Source organism: Carassius auratus, chromosome 15 (genome assembly GCF_003368295.1).
Source record: "Carassius auratus strain Wakin chromosome 15, ASM336829v1, whole genome shotgun sequence".
Lineage (NCBI taxonomy): Eukaryota > Metazoa > Chordata > Actinopteri > Cypriniformes > Cyprinidae > Carassius > Carassius auratus.
The window spans coordinates 16,887,948-16,910,890 of record NC_039257.1 but is presented as its reverse complement, the minus strand read 5'-3'; the positions used below and the strand labels follow the sequence as shown (position 1 = coordinate 16,910,890).

Here is a 22,943-nt window from a genome sequence, read left to right as displayed (position 1 = left end):
CTTTCTTTCATATCGAAGGGAGTCGAGAGAGAAGAGAAGGGAGATGTGTCCACCCTTTTACATACTCTCTCCAACTTGTCCCCTCTTTTCAGATGGACTCTAGACCTTGTTGCTCAGTGGGCGGCACTTGGCGTCTCCAAGCCGATCCGATGCCAAGAGACCAAGCACGCAGGCTTGGTCGAGAGGTCCTTTAAAGGTGTGTGCTGGCCACATGTATACATATATATTTACACATATACATACACATGCACACACACACACCATGTACACAAGCTTTAGAAAGCTCAGTGGGTCCACCCGGCCCTCCTTAGTGCTGAAGTTCAAAATTTCGAAAAATAGAAAACCGAACAAAAAAATAAAAGTACAGTAACCATACATCCGCAGTGAAAATGGCTCCAGACATTTTTTTTTCGCGTTTTTTTTTTCTTTCTTGTTTGTTTACAAAATAGTCAGTAACACTCTATACTGTGTCATCAATTGCATGAAAAAAATCCCAGACTCGATTCAGGCGGTCGAGACTTTCGTCTTCGAGCTGTTTTTCCAGACCATTGTGGATCAGGAGGGGCGGAAGGTGTACACCATGGTGAATTTGTTTATGCATAAGCTTTCCGAGGCAATGCGTTGCAGTATGAGCGACATAAAAAGAGACACTTTTTTTGACAGCCTAAAAACATCTAGACAGGTTAATGTGAAACAATATATCTCTTAAAACCTTTTTTTTCCTATTTTCCGAAGTCGAGAAATCAAATTAACAAGTGCACATGGAAAGCATTTCGTGCATAAGGTCCAAGGTGTCTTTGACAGAGAGAAGAGAAAGGATAGAGGGGGAGAAAGTGAGAGAGAAGAACAAAACGTAAGACAAAGAAAAAAAAAAAGACAAAATTGGGAGAAAGGGTCCTGGGGTTTGGCATATTTAATCCTGGAGAAGGCCAGACAAAAAAGCTTGAGCAGAAGAATAAAAAAAGTAAAGAAAAAAAAAGGTAACAGAGAGGAAAAAAGAGAGACCCCTGTCCCGCCATTGTTCATTTCCGCCCCTGCCCAGACTCCAGGAGTATGGGAACGTACTGTATGTGTGTGAGCTACACCAGAGTGTAGGATTTGGAGTACGCCCCAGCATTCTGCTTTTGCAGTCTGCCCAGGCCGGACGAGCTGCTCTCGAGCAGAGAGTCTCTGGATCCCCCAACCTTGGAACTGCCAGGCGTCGGGCCGCTGCCTCCCGTGGAGCTCGAGCTGGCTCCTGCTCCAGCGGCAGCTGCCCCGCTTGGGGCCGAGGAGGTGGAGGAGGTGCTGGGCATGGTTAGAGTCCTCTGGGGCAGGGTGGCTGTGCCTGAGCTGATGCTGGAGCTCCCAGCGGCCCCGCTTGAAGCTGGGCCCGATGTACCAGAGGCCCCTGAGCTGGTCAGGCTGGTCAGGCTGCTCAGGCCACCGTGGCCCAGCGTTAGGGCCTGCTGCTTGGAGGGGTCTAATGTCATGTGGCGGCCCTGTGTGTGGTAGGCCCGGGCGGCAAGGCTCCGAATGGAGGCCTCGCGAGGCGGGACCACAGGACAGGGGTCGTGCAGCTCCGCCTGTTTCCGGAAGAAAGGGTCGGTCTTCATGTAGAGGGGGAGGTTACAGTACTCACCTGTAGGACAGAGACAAGTGTCAGTAAAACAGTTGAATTGCAGCTTCTTTAGTTGGAGGCTATTTTATAGATACACAAAACCAAGTCACACGGATATATTTGTAGCAATAGTCAGCAATGCATTGTATGGGTCAAAATGAATACTTTTATTAAATTATTACGGGCCAAAAATTATTAGGATTTATTAAAATCTGAAAAAAAAAATAATAATAATTAGAATTAATAATCTAATCATTAAGATAAGTAAAGATCATGGTTTATAATAATATTTTGTAAATTTCCTTGCGCAAGTATATTAAAACGTAATTCTGATTAGTAATATGTGTCGCTAAGGACTTAGTTTGGACAACTTTAAAGGCAATTTTCTCAATATTTTTGCACCCTCAGATTCCAGATTTTCAAATAGTTGTATCTCAGCCAAATATCGTCTTATGCATCAATTTAAAGCTTATTTACTCAGCTTTCAGATGTTTTCAGTAAAAAAAAAACTGACCCTTGTGACTGGTTTTGTTGTTCGTTTGGAAATTACAGCTCCAACAATAAATGTCTAACATCCCCAAAATGTGTTGTCAACTCACTCTTGTTGGCGCGGTGGGGAATGGGCACTGCAACGTTTTTGCCGCGGTCGTAATCCTGCGGTTTGGGCGGAGAGGCAGTGAAGCGACAGATGCCTGGTTCGGATGGTGTGCTCATAGAGGTCATGCTGTCTGCATTATCGTTGGTGCCTGTGGTCATCTGATCAGAGGAGCTGTCAGAGATAAAACACTCGGTGATCTCGAACTTGGCATGCTGCAGGTGCTCCTCCAGCTTAGCATGTTCATAAGCTCGGGCCAGCTCCTCGTAGGTGGAAGACGCACTCTCTGTGGACACCATACTGTTTCGTCCCTTATCTGAGCACAGGAGAGGACAGAATGAGTGTTAACACTCTTCATATGATGACCCTTTCTGTCGAAAGTTTTGACTGGAATAATACCAATTCTAGATAATGGAACCATAAATATTCTTAAAATCTGAAATGGAAGTGTGTGGACCTGTGTCCTGAGACAGGCTGGCACTGTAGCTGTCACTCTCTGTGACCGTGATGCCATGCTGGGAGCCCACTGTCCGCCAATCTGAGGTGAGAGTGCGAGCAGGTGTGGACGCCTGGCATTTAGTCAGAGTCCACTGGCTGGAATAGCGGTTTCTCGTGCTGTGCGCAGACTTCACGCTCTTCCTCGATACTGGATCTGAGAAAAGTAATATCAGAGAGAGTATGAAACACTCACTAATTATACCATCTTCCATCTGTTATGGAATGAGTGGGTGAGTAGGTGTGACATACTGGTGCCCGGCCTGATGTCTGACATGTCAATCAAAGGTCCTGTGTTTTGGATGAGGGCGGGGTGGTGCACAGACACACCCGTACAGAAGCTTTGAGGGTTCACTGATTGGCTGAACTCAGTGTCTGTCACAGGGATGGTGGCCTTGTCTTCACCTATCACACACAAAAGAGAAATACACACATGCCTATATATATTGCAATAACATATGATTTGCATATATGCAAACACATATGAAAAACACTGACCTATCTGCTTGATTCCCTCTTTGTCCTCGATGAGCAGTTGCACGCGGGGGATGTCTATGTGCAGTCGGGGTCCCTGAGGTGGGCCTTTCACAGGAGTGTCAAAACTTCGATTGTTCTTACTGCTCCAGGTACAAAACAACCACAGACAGACACACACAAACACAGAGGGGAAAAATGTATTGCCACTGCCACTTCCTTAAACACAAATTAAGGAATTAATTTTGAGTTTAAGGTTTGAGTTTTAATTCTGGAGTTTAATCTGTACACAGACTTCTAAATATATCCTTACCTGATGAGCATCTCAGCCAAGCTCTTAGCATCTACAGATGGAAATGAGAGTAATTTTATTCTGATGATTCTGGAAATGTCTAATATAAATATGAAATGCAAAAAATTGAAAAAATAGATACTATACAGTATTGGCCAAAATTGTAAGAACACCTGACATATCTGAAATTGACCTTTTTGTTGTCTCCAAAACATGATTTCATTTCATAATGTTCACGAAACATGCAGGTGGTTGCTCTGAGCACAACAAATATCTGTTGAAGTGAGTCGTATGTTCTTTATCCACTTTTAACTTTAATATTTGATAGCAATATTTTTGCAGCAATTACAGCAGCACATCTCTCTGACACTGGCATAATGTCAATATGTTTCCTGAGAACTTTAACACTAATGTAATCCCATGCCTTCTGCAACTTCAGCCATGTATAATAGATCTGTCCAGTTTATTTTCCAACTCGCCCCAAATTTGCTCGATGGAGTTGAGGTCTGGACTTTGAGGTGAACGTGATTTCACCAAGTACAACATGTTGCTGGATCAACATCCTTTTTTATCCTGGAACAACATTCCAATCAACCAATCAGAATTGAGATATCATTTTTCAGAAAATGTCAGCTTCAGGTTTACTATCAGGATTAGGTGCTTCTACACCCTTGTTAATCATCTATCATTTCTGATTTTAGGAATAAATTATGGGTAAGGTTAGGTTAAGGGGTAGGGATTGGGTTAAGTCTGTATTTTTGGACAGTAATGTTGATCCAGGATCAACAAAATATGTTGATCCAGGAACATGTGTGTCTTGGCAAAATCAGGGTGACCGGACTTTGAGTTGCCAGTCCATCATTTTCAATGTTCGAGCAGATTCCTTCCATCGCAGATAGTTTCGGAAATAGTTCACTTGATGGCTATTGTAATGGTCAATTCAACAAAAACCAGTGAAACCTCTTCAATATGCAGTGTTCTAACAAGTTTGGCCGCCACTGTATATTTAATATTCTATTCAAACAGCATTTTATAAATTTTCTGCCTATTTCCTCTCACCTCTAAGTCTCTTGAGTCTCTTTTCTTTGCGTTTCTTGCGAATTATGAAAAGTAGGGCCATGCCCAGTGTGACGAGGATGACAGGGCAGCCGATAGAGAAAAGCTTTTTAACATCATCCCCTTCCCCTCGTGCTGACTTAATAGGTGGAATAGTGCCTGTGGAGGAAAGGCAATAGAGATAAGTACAAAGATCGAGATAAAGCTCACGTCAAGGCCTCTTATCTCTAAGATTCGGGCCTAAAAACAGCCTAATTAATTGATTTAGCTGCTAATTGTTCATGTCCTTTTCTTTTGTCCTCTATTACATGCCCTGGCCCTGGAGGAAATATATTTGTACATCCGAACAATTACTGAATGAAAATTGAGTGACCTGACTAATGGTGACAGAGTTATGGGAAATTAAACTCTCTCTTGCTTGTAAACTTACTACCGTCATAATCCAGGGTGGCAAACTGGGAGCTCTGGTTTCCACACCCGGCGCTGTTGCATGTCTTCATCTTTAGCTCATACCAAGTGGCCTCACGCAACTCGGCGAGGAATATGTCAGCTGAGGCATTGGTGCGCACGCTCTGCCAAGCCCAGGTGCCTTTGGGGCGGAACTCTAGCAGGACAGCAGTGATGGGGCAGCCGCCGCTCGTCCAGCCCTGCAGGTTGAGGCGGGCGTGGGTGGAGTTGATGTGAGTGAAGAGGGGCTGGTCTTTATTGAACTGCGGCTCTGCAAAACAAGAAAGATAACATTTTACAAATCTATATTAATGTGTAATGTATAGAGTGCTTGTACCTACATCACAGATTGGTCTGTTACCCAGATGCGCAGACATATCGGATATACTAAGATGTAAACTACAGCATAGATTGCAAGGATACTGTACTACTGAAGATGTTGTTCGATTAATTTATTCTGTCTAAACCTTGAAAAATAACTGTATGTAAGTTGCTTAATCATATAGCGCAGGACTTGTCAAGTTATAAAGGGCATGATATTTGAACTAAAAGTTAATGGGTGAAAAAAGATCCATACGAGCAGTATAAGTCAAGATATTAACCAAATATTTTCCCTGCGTGGCAAGCAATGATGAGAACAAACAGGAATATTGTCAATATTCTTACCCTGTAAATCCTGGTTCAGTTTGGCCAACCATAAATGCCTTTTTTTTCTTGCAATGTTCTCCTTGATTTGTTTTAAAGGGGTGGTTTACTGTTTTTTTTTCTAGGCTTGAATAAACCGCCTCGAGCGCATCTGTACATCCCACCCCTCAAGATCAGAATGTGCTCCGGTTGTATTGTAAACAATGACATCTTCTATATTGCTTATCTATTTGAGCACAATTGAGATGCAGAGAATATTAATGAAGAGGATTGTGCCAAACCTGTGCAAGCACGACTGTTAATGGTATGTTGTTTTGTTGTTGTCTCACACTTTTTTAGATGCGCTGTTGTTTATAAATGCTACTTCTTTTGATAAAACCGCTTTTAATATACGGTTTTATTCAGATTAAAGCTTATATACAGCACAGCAACGTACACGCGACCATGTATAACGCTTCTCATTGCTTTGTGAAAATAAGTGTATAAATGGAATAGTTTGTTGGAGCTGATCTGAGGATCTGATTGAGAGAGAGAGAGAGAGGCAGAGCAGGGAAATGTGAGGAACAGGATTGAGAACCGCTGCTTTAGAACACTGGGTTTTGAAACTTGTGAATCCATTAGAATCGTTAGTAGACAGAATCGCGATTCATATATGCACAGATTTTATCGTGCACACCTAGTTTTCTCTTCCTCTTAACTAAAGCAGCACAACATGGCCTCGCCCCTTTGTTGTGTGCTCCCAGGGGCGGGGGAGTTTGTGACGTAACGGATCCGGGAAGAAGCTTGTGGTAGTCCCTAACCAGCTGTTTTTGTAGGCATTAAACTGCCAGAATTTTAAAAGATGATATCTCCATTTGCATTGAACTTTCAGTGCTGCAACTTTGCAGATATTGTTCATGCTCAAACAGCAACGTTACAAACAAACTTACGTTAAAAAAGTGAAAATCGCAATCAACCACCCCTTTAACTTATAACTATAGTATTCTAAATGTTTTGCCGGTCCGACTGATTAGTACAGCCAAAACATGACAATAATTAACCATTTTTAACATCAATAAACAGAAAAATGTGCAAGTTCTGTTCGGTTCAGTGGCATTGTTTACATTACACCCATATAATCTAATTTCACTACCGTACAAACCTTATGTATGTGTGTGTGTGTGTGTGTGTGTGTGTGTGTTTGTGTGTGTATGTATGTATGTGTGTGTGTGTATATATATATATATATATATATATATATATATATATATATATATATATATATATATATATATATATATATATATATATATATATTAAATTACTCCGTAAGGACGCATTAAATTCAGAAGTTATTATAATGATTTCTGAAGGATCATGTGACACTGAAGAATGGATTAATGGCAGCTGAAAATTGTGCTTTGCCATCACAGAAATTAATTACATTTAAATCAATTACATTTCAAAATATTTTGCTTGGTGAGTATAAAAGACTTATTTCAAAAAAATCTACAGACCCTCATATTTTGAACAGTAGTTTTTATGAATAAAAATATATTTTTCACTATGAGCTTGTTTAGCAAATTATATATATATATATATATATATATATATATATATATATATATATATATATATATATATAAGAAAACAAGCTGCAAGAACTCTAACATTTAGCTAGATCTGCTCACCTCTGCCGTGAGTCTTGGCCTCAATGATCTCGCTGATGCGACCAGCTCCCACACTGTTTTTTGCCGCAAGCTTGACTTTGTACCAGGTACCACAACGCAGGTTGTCCAACTTGAAAGATCGTTCACTGGAGCTAATGAAGACATCCTTCCACTCCTCAGTGTTATCTACTGAATACTGCAGCACGAAACCTGAATTTGCACACACATAAGCAATGTATTATTGATAGGATTTTATTAATGATATTATCAGTTCATGCAATTCCTAGGAATCAAACTCATGTTGGCATTGCAAGCCTAACTCAGAACATTTTTAACATCACCACCAGATGGCGCATTGACCTTACAGATTAATCTTAGAGTAACAATCTCAGATGTAGTGCAGATCAGATTGCTGTAAACCTCCATTAGTAACCCAGACAGAGCGAGAAATGCTGACTACACAGTTATGCAAATAAATGCACAATATGGCGTCGCCCATCATTAGGTGCGGCCCAAATTTGATGTCTGATTTTGGCTTTGGCAGATGGCAAAATAAAGGGCGTCACTTCAGAAGGATTTATCCACTGACAGCCTTGTATTCTCTTTATTTTCCCCCCACCTTTACACACACAAACACCACAGACAACGTTTTTTTTTTGTTTTTTTTTTTGTTTGTTTTTCAAATGTACTGTGAGATGCAAGCAGTTTGACAGTAACATGTGACAGATAAATCACAATCTGAAAGAAAGACAGAAAGATAGACAGAAAAAAGTGAGCATCTGCAAAATGTAAAGAAACCTCGGAGATAGAGAAAAGAAAATGAAATGACTTTTACTTTGAGGAGCCCAATATACAAATCCGATTCCAAAAAAGTTGGGACACTGCACAGATTGTGAGTAAAAAGGGAATGGAATAATTTACAAATCTCAAATTTATATTTTCTTAACAATATATATTGATGACCTATCAAATGTTGAAAGTGAGACATTTTGGATTTCATGAGAGCTACACATTCCAAAAAAGTTGGGACAGGTAAGAATAAGAGGCCGGAAAAGTTAAATGTACATATAAGGAACAGCTGGAAGACCAATCTGCAACTTATTAGGTCAATTGGCAACATGATTTGGCATGAAAAGAGCCTCTCAGAGTAGCAGTGTCTCTCAGAAGTAAAGATGGGCAGAGGATCACCAATTCCCCCAAAACTGTGGCGAAAAATAGTGGAGCAATATCAGAAAGGAGTTACTCAGAGAAAAAATGCAGAGAGTTTGAAGTTATCATCATCTACAGTGCATTATATCATCCAAATATTCAGAGACTCTGGAATGATCTCTGTGCGTAAGGGTCAAGGCCAGAAACTCATACTGGATGCCCATGATCTTTGGGCCCTTAGATGGCACTGCATCACATACAGGAATGTTACTGTAATGAAAATCACAACATGGGCTCTGGAATGCTTCCAGAAAACATTGTCGGTGAACACAATACACCGTGCTATTCGCCGTTGCCGGCTAAAACTCTATAGGTCAAAAAAGAAGCCATATCTAAACATGATCCAGAAGCGCAGGCATTTTCTCTGGGCCAAGGCTCATTTAAAATGGACCGTGGAAAATGGAAAACTGTTCTATGGTCAGATGAACCAAAATTTGAAGTTATTTTTGGAAAATTGGGATGTCATGTCATCCGGACTAAAGAGGACAAGGACAACCCAAGTTTTTATCAGCGCTTAGTTCAGAAGCCTGCATCTCTGCTGGTATGGGGTTGCATGAGTGTGTGTGGCATGGGCAGCTTACACATCTGGAAAGGCACCATCAATGCTGAAAGGTATATCCAAGTTCTAGAACAACATATGCTCCCATCCAGATGTCGTCTCTTTCAGGGAAGACCTTGCATTTTCCAACATGATGATACCAGACCACATACTGCATCAATTACAACCTCATGGCTGCATAGAAGGATCTGAGTACTGAAATGGCCAGCCTGCAGTCCAGATCTTTCTCCAAGAGAAAACATTTGACGCATCATAAAGAGGAAGATGTGACAAAGAAGACCCAAGACAGTTGAGCAACTAGAAGCCTGTATTAGACAAGAATGGGACAACATTCCTATTGCTAAACTTGAGCAACTTGTCTCCCCAGATGTTTGCAGACTGTTATAAAAAGAAAAGGGGATGCCACACAGTGGTAAACATGGCCTTGTCCCAACTTTTTTGAGATGTGTTGATGCCATGAAATCTAAAATCTAAACTTATTTTTTCCCTTAAAATTATACATAATCTCAGTTTACATATTTTGATATGTCATCTATGTTGTATTCTGAATAAAATAATGTCATTTGAAACTTCCAAATTGTGCATTCTGGTTTTATTCACAATTTGTATAGTGTCCCAACTTTTTTTGGAATCGGGTTTGTATAAAAGTTCTGAGGCAACCAGAAAGAAAAAGGACAGGTGCTTGTACCTCTGATGGAACTTCCTCCATTGTCTCCAGGGATCCAAGCCAGAGTGATTGAAGAAGTGGATGTGGTGGAAACTGTCAAACGTGGTTGATCTGGAGGCACTATAACACAGGGCACACAGAGATTGATGGGAATTGTTCTTTTGATAGTCAAACACCAGCAGTCAATATTTTATATTTCCTCCACTATGTGTTTTGATGTCAGTAAATTTTTACTTGACCTTTAACAAGACATCTATATTCATATATAATCTATATCCCCACTCTATAGTTGTGGTAACATCTACTGTTGTTTGAAATTGAGTCCTCAATAGGAATCTGTGAAATTGAGAATTTTACTTGAGAGCGAAATAATTACACTCACAGATTTTGCAACAGGTTTAAATTGGTTACGCAAATTGCCAAACTGACCTAGAAAAGGCTACTTAGAAAGTGACTTGGATTATTGACAATGGACGTTTTTTGGGCAAAATTGAGCCAAATTCCACGTGACTGCACCTTAATTCTAAAATCAAATCTTAAAACCTTGTTCATAGGAATGTTGTCCAAGGTAAATTTTACAGGGTGACGTGAAAGTATGCGCTTACTTACCTTGTACCAGCAGGTTTACGATGATTGTGTCAAAACCCAGTGTGTTGGTGGCCGTGCAGGTGTAGTACCCAGAATCCTCAGCTTTCACAGAGCGCAGCACCAGGGTACCATTTGAAAGAATATTCCGGTGACCATCTTGAGTAACTGGGATGGCAGTGTCCTCACTGTAAGGATCAAATCATTCATATTGACCTTCTCGTTTTTGAATAATATAGAGGCAATTATGTGATCAGGTATCTGGGTTTGTAAATCTAAACCTTTAAGTCTCTATATTTTAAGAACTCATTGGAAAAACACTGTGTTGAAAGCTGATCCTATACCTGTCTTTGGTCCATTTGATGGTGGGTGTTGGCTCTCCCACTGAGCTGCACGGCAGCCGAACTTCCTTCATCCACGGAGTGGTCACCGTTCCTCCGAAAGACAGGATTTTAGCAGGAGCTGAGTAGGACAAATAAACAGTCATGTATTAATATACAGGTAAACTAGATTGATTGATTTTTTGGGGGGGGGGGGTATTTTTTCCTTTATTGTGATAGGACAGGAAGCGCAATGGGAGGGAGAGAGAGGGGGCGGGATCGGGAAAGGTCCGTGAGCTGGGACTCATGCTGCGTTCCAGGCAGGTTTTTGAGCTCGTAAGTCACGACTTCAGACCACGACTCATGACTTTGTAACGTTCCAGGCAAGTCACGCCAAACTTCCTGAGTGCAAGATATTGTAGCTAGATTATTAATTTTATTGCAGCATTACATTTTCCTAAAATCTATTTTTCTATGTGTACAACTTGAATAAACACTGCATCCATACGCAATATTATCTGTAGGGGCTGCCATTGTTGTTTCGCGGGCTATGTGACATTAGAGCTCGGAACTGGAAATACATCTATCTAGCACGAGTTCACGGGTGGGAAGTCACAGGTTTGACTGCTGTTCCAGTACACTTTCACTGGTAGAAGGTTGGAAAAACACGGGTTACGGGTTGCCTGGAACGCGGCATCAAACTAGGGACATCCAAAGCGCAAAGGCATTTTATGTTGGCATACTGCCTACGAGGCTACCAAGTCAATTTAAACAGACATCTTTGACCACTGCGCTCATCTCTTTGGCAGAGTCTCATGCATGACACGATACTCAAGTTCAACTTAAAAAAACAAAGCACAAAAAAAAAACTGCACTGCACCTCGCAAAAAATTAATAAAATCAGTGTGACCATCCCCATTAAAAGTTTATTTTCTAGAATTTAAAGTCTACATATTATATATGAACATTTAGTGTATTCATATATAATTTATTATTATTTTTATTTTACACATTGGAAATCATCCATAATTGAAAAAATTGGGCTTTAAGGGACTCTTGCTCTTTGAACTAGCCGTGAATTACTTGTAAAAGAACAACATACACACACACTGAAAATGTGCAACTCATAGGTTCTCTCCATGGTTTTCTGACCCAAGAAATATTGATTGAACTGCCCCCTTCATTGTCTGGAATATTGGCCAGGTCATTGTCTGCCACCTCTTTCTCATTTAGATACTTTTACTCCTCTCCACATAATACATGACAGGCTTTACCTCTATCCATCAGGAGAAAATCAAAGAAAAGGAAGAGAAGAGAGCATCAGTGACAGAGAATGACCTGTAACACCCAGTTCTCACTCAGGTCATCTGCCTTATCAGGCAATTGCACAACGTCTACATGATTGCTAAGTAAATAAAGCGAAATTACAGACAGGAAACCTCAACCATCAATTTATGTGTGGAAACTGTCAATCCATCTGTTTTGCAATCAAGTACTGACTTTAGTGCAGTTGTTTTGGTACAGATATTAAATAAAAAATTAAACGTATGCATTTAGCAGACTCTTTTATACAAACCGACTTACAGTGCATTCAGGCTATCAATTTTTACCTATCATGTGTTCCCTGGGAATCACACCCCCAACCTTGGGGCTTGATAAGGCAATGCTCTACCACTTGAGCTACAGGAACACTATAGATATGACTGGAGATATATCACACCAGCATGTTTATTAATAATTATTTTCTCATTAAACTCAAGGTGGACTCACCTTTTCCAGCAGGCTCCACAGTCACCTTCTCACTGATATTGCCCCGACCAGCTGTGGTAACGGCGGCTGCCCAGATCAAGTACTGCTGACCCCGGGTCAGATGGGTGATTCTGTATATCAGCAGCTCAGGGTTGGCTTCATATTCACTGGGTGCCTGGAGAACCCATTGCAGAAGCACAAGTTACAAATGTGCCCAGAGCTGATAAAGGCAACAACATAAATTGTCTACTTTTATAGTCAGTTTTCTCTTTTACCTAGTTAGAATTTAAAATTGTAGGCGGGACTTATATATTCTATTCAGGAAACCTGTTTGAAAACAGTAATTATTATTTTAGTTGGTCATGCTACTGAAACAGAAAGCTTTAAATTATTAAATTTATAGCTAGTTCCATGAGTAACAGTGTAGTAACATCTATAAAGGGTCCGCAATATTTTGGGGACAAAATCTTGTAATATCATGAGCATGAGTTTTGCATGAGCATGAGTTTCAAAAGTTGCCTACACAGAGTGTAAGTGCAGCTAAATCACATCAGCAGTTTGAAACCATTGTGGAATCTGTGTGAAGAAATCTTACTTTAATGTGACCAGCTTTAGTCATGTGAATTCAGAGCATTGAAATTCACACAAATCACTCTTACAGTACCAACATAAATTTGATATGTTAACCAACAATGTTGCTTGGTTTAAAAGTCACTTATGTGTAATATTTGCTTTATACATTAATAAATTATCGACAGTGACCTTTTTCTCCACAAAATTTCACACCTAAATTACAGATTCAGTTTTAAAGTATCACATTTATAACTTGTTTTACACAACAGAGCTGCACTTGCTAAAAATGTATGTGTATTTGCACAGAGAATGTTTTTGGCCTTGCTTTTGGCACCAGCTCTTATAAAAATGCTTTTTAAAGCTAAAAATGAAAGATGATGACTTGTTTTCATGCAGAATTTACACTGGATTCTTTAACGGTGAAGATGAATGTGTAACTCTTGGTGTGGCAGCACCTGGAGAAAATGATTATTCAAACACAATTCTTAGCTAAATAACATGCTAAGAGATTTCTGCTGCTTTTCTTTATGTGAGTGTAAAAGGCTGAACTATGTTCAGACACAATTCTTAGCTAAATAACATGCTAAGAGATTTCTGCTGCTTTTCTTTATGTGAGTGTAAAAGGCTGAACTATGTGTCTGCATGTGTGTTTGCGTCTATGTATGTGTGTGAGAGACCCAGGGGGCCTTACACAAGTAGATGAGAGGGTATAAAGACAATACCCCTAGACACACAAGATCAGTCAGCCTCAGATAACACTAACAATAGAGGCCGGCTAATGAGAGATATCTGCTGCTCACCTCAGCATGCATGAGACACACACACACACACACACACACACACACACACTCCATGATGAGTATTTCTATTATTATATCCACCTTTCATTGTAATGTGCAACAGAAACAACAATATACGCTGTGCACACACATAAATAACATGATGTTAGGCTGTGCTTCCAGCTCTCTGTAATTGTAGTGTGTTTAAGAGAGCCGTGTGTCTGCTGTCCAAACGAATGCTCATCACAGTGAATGTCTGCTGCCCACAGACATGCAAACACACACAGTGTCATTCCCACTGTTCACCCTGAATGCTGCCCTGCCATCATCCGTCATACCCCTCGGCCCTGATGCTTAACACATCCACACACACACACATAGTGTTGTTCTAGCAGCTCTTCTGAGGGGGCATTTGAACTGAAATGGAACCTCATAAGTGATTGATTTTTGGATGGCTTTAGCAGACAGTGTGATTATGGACACATAAGTTCCCCAGGTATACTTAGACCACTTTGGTTAGCCAACTTGGAAATAACTCTTTCCCTGCATGTGAATTTGCCTACTTCCATACAATATAGCAGGCGAAAAACTGCTAGTATCCATAGTATTGATGACCCGCTATTTCCGCTAAGATTGTGAAATGCATCAAACGGATACTTTAACGTTACAGTGAGAACATGACCGATGTAGTACGTCTAAATAATATTCATACTTAAGAGATTCATACTAGAAATTACTTAAACAGTCGCAAAGTAAGTTTTAGCAACTACTTTACAGTATGCGATTTCGGAGTTCATCAAAATGCATTCTTAGCTAGCCATTTTTGCAAACCCGTAAGACCTTCGTTCATCTTCAGAACAACAATTAAGATATTTTTGATAAAATCCGATAGCTTTCTGAGCCTGCATAAACAGCAACACAACTCAAATGTTTAAGGCCCAGAAAGGTAGTTAGGACATCATTAAAATAGTCCATGTGACATCAGTGGTTCAACCTCTTTATTAAAAATACTTTACAAAAAATAATGTTCTTATGTAGAACCCTGATGCGCTTCACCTTGTTTGCAAGCAGAGGAAGATGCACACTATATATAAAACAGTCTTCATAAACATGAATATATTGTAAACATGAAGAATTTTTTGCAGAGCCTTACTTATTTGAACAGGAAGATACAGACGATGAGCTAAGGGTGTCAGAATATTCCTGCATCAGCAGCATCATCACATGCATACATCATGGTACTCCAGTGAACGCATCGAAGACAAAAAAAGGCCTCTCGTAGCTTCATAAAAATGTGATTGATGCACCACTGATGTCACATGGACTGTTTTAATGATGTCCTTACTGCCTTTCTGGGCCTTGAATATGGTATTTCTGTTGCTGTCTATGCAGGGCCAGAAAACACTCAAATTTCATCAAAAATATCATAATTTGCGTTCCAAAGATGGTCTTTCGAGTTTGGAGGGACATAAGGGTGATAATTAATGACAGAATTTTCATTTTTTGGGTGAACTAACCCTACAATAATAATAATTAAAAAAAAATGTACATCACTCTCCATTTTTTGGGTCAAATAGGTTTTATATATTTAGCTGCCTTGACATTTTAGGAAGGGGGTCCCTTACAAGTGATCATATTTGTGGGACATCAAAAAGTTTTCTTATAAGGCTGTGTTGGGAGTGTGTCTGAACCTTCTCTCCCTAGTTCATTTGGACCCCCCCCCCCCCCTTCTCTGTCTGTGTATCTCAGCGTGAATCAGGTACGGGAGGTGCAGACGGGAGGGGTGGGGCACTGTAACGGATATTAAAATATTCCTCCGGTGTGGAGATAGCAGTGATCCGGGGAGCGATAGAGGGAGATAATGAAAAGAGGAACAAAAGTACTCCCCGCACGCTGAGTCTGACCCCCCCACCTCCTTCTCTACACCCCCCCCCCCACTCACACTCATTTACATAGTAATCACCCCGTGCTCTGCGAGAGGCCGGAGAGAGAGAGAGAGGAGTGATTTGTGAATGAGCGAAAGAAAGGAAGAGAGTGAGAATGTGTATATCTGGACAGGTACATTAATTCAATGTGAGAGTACACAAATTACGTGTGTGTGTGTGTGTTTGTCGAAGAGGTGGTTATAAATGTGATCGAGCCTGTGGGATGTGTGTGTGTGTGTGTGTGCTGCCAGCTTGTTTCCTGCCCTCCCTGATGAACAGATGAGGTTGTCTAGGCAACGTGATGAGACGTAGATATGCAAATGAGACGGGAGGGTGAGCTTGCATGCACACACTGCAGTATGAGCCTCTCATTTACACACACACACACACACACACACACATATCCTGCTGATACTGCAGCACAACCTCACACATGCACAGATTAAAAATACACTCGTCACAAATCCAGACACAAATAGACAAAATGGTGAAATAAACACTGATTTATACTTAGGATCGAGAAATATATATATATATATATATATATATATATATATATATATATACAAAATCTAAAATCCACACATACTGTGCCCACACCTATATGAAATAAAGCAAGCCAATAAGTGTAACAAATACACAAATATTCACTTTCGTCTGATTCAACGAACACACAAATGCAAGCATGCCTTCATTTGTAAACAAAAATACTCAACCAAGCATCACCAACACCAAAATCAATGTTTAAAACAAATTACCCCTTTTTGTCTCACCGGTTGGCCTGATCCAGGGCTGGAACAGTAAATTGTGTATTTTCGGATGATACCATTGGGCTTTATAGGGGGAAGCCAGGAAACCACCACACTGGTGGCAGAGGATGGCACAGCTTTAATGCCCGCTGGAGGACCAGGATCTAAAAGAAAAAAAATAGAGTATGAAAACTAGATAAATGTATGACAGAGGCATTGTGAGATTTACCACATTTCCCAGTGACCAAAAGGTAAAACGTATACGTAAAATGCTTTTATGGACTTAGATGTTGTTAGCCTATTTTGTCAGCTGACCAAGTAGCCTACACTTTGGGTTTTTCAAGTATGTTAAGGTTTGCGTACAGTGTGCATGAAATGTAGTAACGATTTTTAGTAGTGCTGTCAAACGATTAATCTTGATTAATTGTAAACGTTTTTTCATATATGCGTATGTACTGTTTATATTTATTATGTATATATAAATACACACACAAAGTATATATTCGAAAATATTTACATGTATATATTTGTACTCATATAATTAACATATATATTTAATATCTAAAAATAATATTTCTTTCTGAAATATATGCATGTGTGTGTATTTATATATACATATACACAACAAACATACACACACACACTATGAAAACCAAAACTTTTATATTGGTTGCAATTAATCGCAATTAATCATTTGACAACACTAATTTTTAGTTGAATAATCATTCAGACGACACATTAGCATGGCCAACAATGCGACCACATTGTTTTATCTTTTCATTAAACTGCAAAGAATATTTGCCGACCACTAAGTTTTGAACTTTTGGTCAAAAGATCTGCTGCCGTTATAGAAAACTATGAATTGGTGGCACTCACAACAAATTTGCTAAGCAACATTAAACAACAGAAGATTAATATAGAACTGGCTTCCTTATCTCTGTAGAGTGGCCATATGCGTCGTTCATACGGGACACGTCCCAGACAGGATTTTAATGTCTAAAACATCCAGAGCAGCTTGACCAATAACATGCAGGTATTGTACATAATCGACCAATCGTGGGGTTGCGTGTGAGAAGGTGAAATCTAGAGGGAGCAATCAAAGCAATGTTTGTTCGTTTGATTGACTTGAACCTTTTGTGGGAGACCAAGGCTTTTTTTATTGCAGGATTGGCTCGAAATCCATTGAAACACCATCACACTTATGCCATTTTAGAAATAACCATCTAACTTTTGTGTGTCTACAATATTCAGGAAGACATGGAGATTTAAGGAGGATTTGGAAAAAAAAAATCATCATCATCATTGCTAGGGTTTAATCTAATGGGTCAATCCATGAGGGGGTTCAGGTCTTAAAATATGGTGACACAAACTGTTGTGATATTTTGTGGTATTAATGATGATTTAACAGCATGATTCCTTACTAGGAGCAGAAGGAAAATGGTCAAAACTATTGACCAAAAGTTCTGGTAGTGACACTGTTGTGGTAGCCCCACTGACAAAGCGCATCACACAAATCTGTATACTCCTAAATCTAAATTCAATTAAATGAAAATGCATCTCTCTCACTCTCCAGCACCAAAACACCCCTTATTTCCCTCAACCCCTCTCAACCCCACCAAGGAAAAGAGGAGAGACAGATATCGCCCTAATCCTACCCCAACCAGTGTAAGCCCAAAATGAATGTCAGCTAATCCACAAAGAATAAATCCTCCTTGTGTTGGATGTTGGATCTGCTTTGAGACACATACCCAGAACCCCCCTCCTTCAGCGCCTTAATTCTCATTAAGTGTGCTAATACTATATAAGAGCCTAAATGTTGCCACAGTGACCGTATCCAGCAATCAAGCAATCCAGCATCATTCTAGACCTGGACCATGCAGCATTTGCCTCCAGCTAATGTGGTTTTGTGGCAAGATTTTATATCTGACAACCCCCGAGACCCACCCACCCACCCAGACCTCATACACACAACACCCTTGAGCTTGAACAGAGTCTGGGTAAAGGAGAAGTGGCTTGCACATAATGTGGCTGTATGCTTGAATATGGGTCCACCACTGGCTGGGTTGAAATCTCATCGGAGGGTCACAATTATCTGTTATATAGATACATTTAGGTATATTTGTGGTCCAAAACCTAGTGAGCTGCCCATTAAAGGGATCATAAATATGCTCATTAGAAAGTAACATTAATTTGTCCTTAAAGTCCCCTCAAAGGGCCACATTCTAAGACAAAATCATTCATAAAGGCAGTGGCAGTCCCAGAATGAACTACAATGCTGCAAGCTCAGGAAATATTATATATATATATATATATATATATATATATATATATATATATATATATATATATATATATATATATATATATATATATATATATATATATATTTTATTCAGCAAGAATGAATTAAATTGGGTAATTAAAAGGTGGTAGTAAAAATTTATATTAATGTTACGAAAGATTTAAATGTAAAAAATATATATTTTGAATCATAATATTCAAAATATTTGGATATTTTAAAATATTCAAATATCCTGCAAAAATATTTGGATCAAATATTTGCAGCCTTGTTGAGCATAATATACTTATATCAAAATAATTAACACGTCCCCCCAATCACAACAATTAAATGTTAATGGACCTATATATAAATCTGAAAATTATCAATATAAGACCACTGAGATTTTAGCTTATCAGCATGCTAACATTAAACTCTGTTGGATCAAATTATGAGTCAAGACTTTTGTGGGCTGCATGAGAGAATTTACAGATGCCTTAGAAGTCAACTTGGGAACGGACAACAAGCTACATTCCCTATGTAGTGAACAGAGAACAAACCAGCTTACTATGTTTAGAATAAATGCTGCATTTTATTTTATTTTTTCTGCAAATAACTTGACATTCAATCAGTGGTCATGTGTACATGTGTGATGCGTGAACTTACGGTCTTCTCTGGTCTGTATGTAGAGTACGTTGCTGCGGACGCCATCTCCTGCCTGTGTGTAGGCAAGAACCTGAATGCTGTAGTTTGTGAACTTCTCCAAGCCCTTCAGCTCCACCTGCTCACGAATGGTAGTGATGTTCTGCATCTCTCCCCATTCTGAGAGACGTGAAAAAATTGTAACGACTCTCCTTTTTTATTGCATGTTCATTTACTTACTAATAACAGCACACAATTTGAACACATGAGGGAACACAGGAGAACCATGTTTTCACATTCCACTTACAAAAAAAGTACCATGGTATTATGCAGAGGGATACTAAAATAGTCTGTTTCGCTGGACAAAGGGTTACTTGTCAGTGCTATAGCTATATTTAGCAGACAATGATATGTATGTCCAAATGCAAAACAAACAAAAAGTTAAAAGTTTTCCCATGGCTCTTCGGAGATGTTAAAATATTATTTATTTTTGGACATACACCATGGTAACAGCATGCTTTTTTGAAGAACCTTAAATCCTACTAAATACAATGCAGTAGGTACATATCAAAATATCATACAGTAGTTTTACCATCTGATATCGTTACTGTGCCAAGGTGCTGCCAAAGTAATTTTTTTGTAAGTGACATAGCCGAATAAACACAAAAAGACCCATAGACTTGACTTTTACTCTCAATTCTGTTTGGTATAAATAATATACCCTTACCTTGTCATTACTTTCGCAATATTCAGAACATTTATGATACATTTTTACATTTTTACAAGTTTTCTGTTTTTTAAGCTAATTTTATTTAGTAAACTTGTAAACAGTAAATACTCACTTTATATATTTATAAAAGACCACAACAACACACACACACACACACACACACATATATGCCTGTCCCCCCACAAATATACACTCTGTGGGTTGGACTGGCCAGGATACATGGGCGGGCAGTAGGGGGCGCTCTACGGGGAGTGGGTCTATTGAGGGAGTAACAGTAATAGCGTATAATTACTCTGATTGAGCCTAAGTGTCTGGCCCCCACAGCACCCACCTCCATCGGGGTAGAGGGACCAGAACACCACACGGTAGCCCTTCAAAACCCCATTCAGGGTCATCCTTGGGGGCTCGGACCACGTGATCACCGCCTCGTCTGATGTCACCGTAATGGCCCGTACATTCTGGGGCGGCTGGCTAGGAACTGCGAGAGAAAAACGAGAGACGGTCACATAAAAGCAAAGGAAGCGGCAGGAAAATAATTCAGGCGCCAATGGAAACAAGATACAATAGGTGAAGTGGAAACCAAAAATTGCAGTGGAAGAGCACAATTACATTGATATAGTAAAATGACAGTAATATACTGCAATTGGAGCACTTGGTATGGCCCGAGAGCATCAACAACCTTGTAACTACACTCAAAATGGACAGAACAATCACATCCCAAAGCTAAAGAGAGAAGTGAAACGTTCCTGTTATCTCGATCTTGAGCTGTTTCACCTACTAAATGTGTTAGATTTTTTTTTTCCGGATACGCCGCAAATGTGGCAGTGGTGATGTGCCAAATTGCGTCTCTGAATAAATAATAGCACTATTGAGGGGACACAGAGCCTGTCTGTGTTACTTGCTGGGAGGGAAAAAAGCATGTGCGGGCGGCAGGATGAAAGGAGGAATAGAGGAGGGATGAAGCTGGCTTGGCTCTATGAGGGAGCAGCTGCAGCTGGCGCAGGAAAGAAGGAGTGAGTAAAGGAGATGGTGTGAGGAGGGAGGGAGGGAGGGAGAGCAGAGGAGAAATGATGGTATTTGTTTGAAGAGGCCTTAGGGTCTGACTCTGTCTGGCCCTGGTGGACCACACTAAAACTGCCATTTAGAGTAGAACGGCTTGACAGAACGCTCACGAGCACAACTCTCAATAAATCTTCAACACTGCCCACAAAACCCAAGCTCTCATGTGCTGTCTGGATCTGACACATAGAACAGGTATATTGGCATCTTGCTTCCCCCCAGCCAAAATTACTTATTCACCCATGTGTCATTTCAAACAAGCTTGACTTTATGTCTCCTATAAAGTTTTTTTTTTTTTTTGTTGTAAAGAATATCCTGGCTGTTTTGTCATTATAGTGAAGGTGTATGTGAGTTGCCTGTATAATTTGTGCACTATGGGTCTTCTGTCTAACAGTAGGCTTACTGAACAGTATGCGACAAACAGACAAAATTCAAGTCACAATGCACTGAAATTCTTGACATCCAACCCAAGTCATCTTGGCTCATTCATGAGAAAAGTAGCCATGTCTGATTCATGAACAAATCATTTGTTTGAGTCAGATCTTTTCAATGAATCATTCCAAAGAGGCCCCTGTGAACAAATTAAACCATCCATCTTTGGACCACTTTTCAATGATGCCCAGATACATCAAACTGACATCATAGACCTGGCAGTGATGAAAGCCGCATGTGGTGTTGCTTCACGCCACCTACATCTGGGACAAAAAGTTGCTTGAACACACTGCAAAGACTATAGCTAACAGCCAACTTAGTTTATATGTTCTACACCTGCATGAGAGGAAATAACTCTCTGTACCAGCATGTGGAAGTAGTCTGTTTTTGTCATTCAAAAAGGAAAACTGGAAGAGCTAGGAAGGGTCTTCTGTGTTTGCCCTCTTGACTTTGTGTAATCACATCCCTTTTTTCATTTCTTGTGAAATCACATCAGTGTGATCTCTCTTGCCAATGGACTTCACTGCTGATTCAGTATTCTCAGTCATTCCAAATAGAGGCAACAGTGCATAACACCACAAAAACAAGACTGACAACAACTTGACAACATCATTGGTCATTGGTTCATTTTTACTCTAGGTCAACTTTTGACCATTTTTGTCCAATTTAAACTGCATCAACAGTCACCAACCAACAGCAACAGACATGTTTGACTGGTGTCATTTAATCACGGTGTTGCCCCACGCCAGTGCTTGTTTTTGATGATTGGACATTTTGAACCTTGTTTGTCAGGTCTTGGAATGTCTGAGAAGTGATGTACTGCAATCTGGTGACTGTCCGCATTGCTCTGGGTCTGTCAGTGCAGTGTGAATTAGCCTTTAAAGAAGATGCAAGTGAAAACACATTCAAGTTGTAGATCGTTCTAGCTGGTCAGAAGTGGTCTGGATTGTCAACTGGTTGGATTACCAGGAAGTAGTAGTTTTTAATCTAATTTCTTTTTAGGATATTAGGGTTAGAAGAAAAGCTAAAACTTGATAAGAACACCACCGATGGAGGTAAAAACAAAGGCATCTAGAAAAAAAAATGGAAGAGCTCAACAGTTGCACAAAAAGAACCCAGGAGCTTTCCAAAAATAAGAATGGAGAAGAAAGGCAGTGGGACAGAAGTGGGCGGAGGGGTGGAAGGGGAAGTTGGGAGATGGAGGGAGAGATAAATGAAAGGTGTTTTGAGAGCGAGTGAGAGAGGAGTGGGAGCTGAGAGTAGGGGAGTTGAAAGCCAGAGAGAGGGATCTGGAGGAAAGATGAAAAGAGAGAGGGGGAGACAATGCGCTCAGCTGCAGATAATTAGACTGGGAGGAAAAGCAGTGGATCAGGGAGAGGGGCCTCGGCAGACAGGCTAATTATAATTATTTTTTCCTATGCTTGTTGTTATTAC

General features: G+C 40.0%; 1 protein-coding gene and 1 long non-coding RNA gene across 9 annotated transcripts in view; one reads left to right on the top strand and one right to left on the bottom strand.

Annotated features, from left to right (window-relative positions):
• Positions 1 to 121: 121 nt before the first annotated feature.
• LOC113115261 (uncharacterized) lies at positions 122 to 6,201 on the top strand. The gene is made up of 3 exons (XR_003293851.1): positions 122 to 196; positions 3,226 to 3,316; positions 5,730 to 6,201. It is a non-coding gene; the product is annotated as an uncharacterized LOC113115261 (long non-coding RNA).
• The window catches only part of dscaml1 (Down syndrome cell adhesion molecule like 1), a 128,736-nt gene continuing 105,985 nt past the window's right edge, over positions 193 to 22,943 (bottom strand). The window contains exons 18-33 of one of the 8 annotated variants that reach the window (XM_026282702.1): positions 20,311 to 20,496; positions 19,313 to 19,468; positions 16,378 to 16,532; positions 12,364 to 12,517; positions 10,618 to 10,735; positions 10,298 to 10,461; positions 9,710 to 9,808; positions 7,275 to 7,463; positions 4,943 to 5,230; positions 4,516 to 4,671; positions 3,478 to 3,508; positions 3,189 to 3,310; positions 2,943 to 3,095; positions 2,653 to 2,847; positions 2,200 to 2,511; positions 193 to 1,621 (exon numbers count right to left, since the gene is read on the bottom strand). In XM_026282702.1, the coding sequence (XP_026138487.1) occupies positions 1,080 to 1,621; positions 2,200 to 2,511; positions 2,653 to 2,847; positions 2,943 to 3,095; positions 3,189 to 3,310; positions 3,478 to 3,508; positions 4,516 to 4,671; positions 4,943 to 5,230; positions 7,275 to 7,463; positions 9,710 to 9,808; positions 10,298 to 10,461; positions 10,618 to 10,735; positions 12,364 to 12,517; positions 16,378 to 16,532; positions 19,313 to 19,468; positions 20,311 to 20,496 (3,020 nt within the window). In that variant the 3' untranslated portion in view covers positions 193 to 1,079. The remainder of the gene's footprint in view (positions 1,622 to 2,199; positions 2,512 to 2,652; positions 2,848 to 2,942; positions 3,096 to 3,188; positions 3,311 to 3,477; positions 3,509 to 4,515; positions 4,672 to 4,942; positions 5,231 to 7,274; positions 7,464 to 9,709; positions 9,809 to 10,297; positions 10,462 to 10,617; positions 10,736 to 12,363; positions 12,518 to 16,377; positions 16,533 to 19,312; positions 19,469 to 20,310; positions 20,497 to 22,943) is intronic. The other 7 variants (XM_026282703.1, XM_026282704.1, XM_026282705.1 and 4 more) reach the window with 7 other exon arrangements.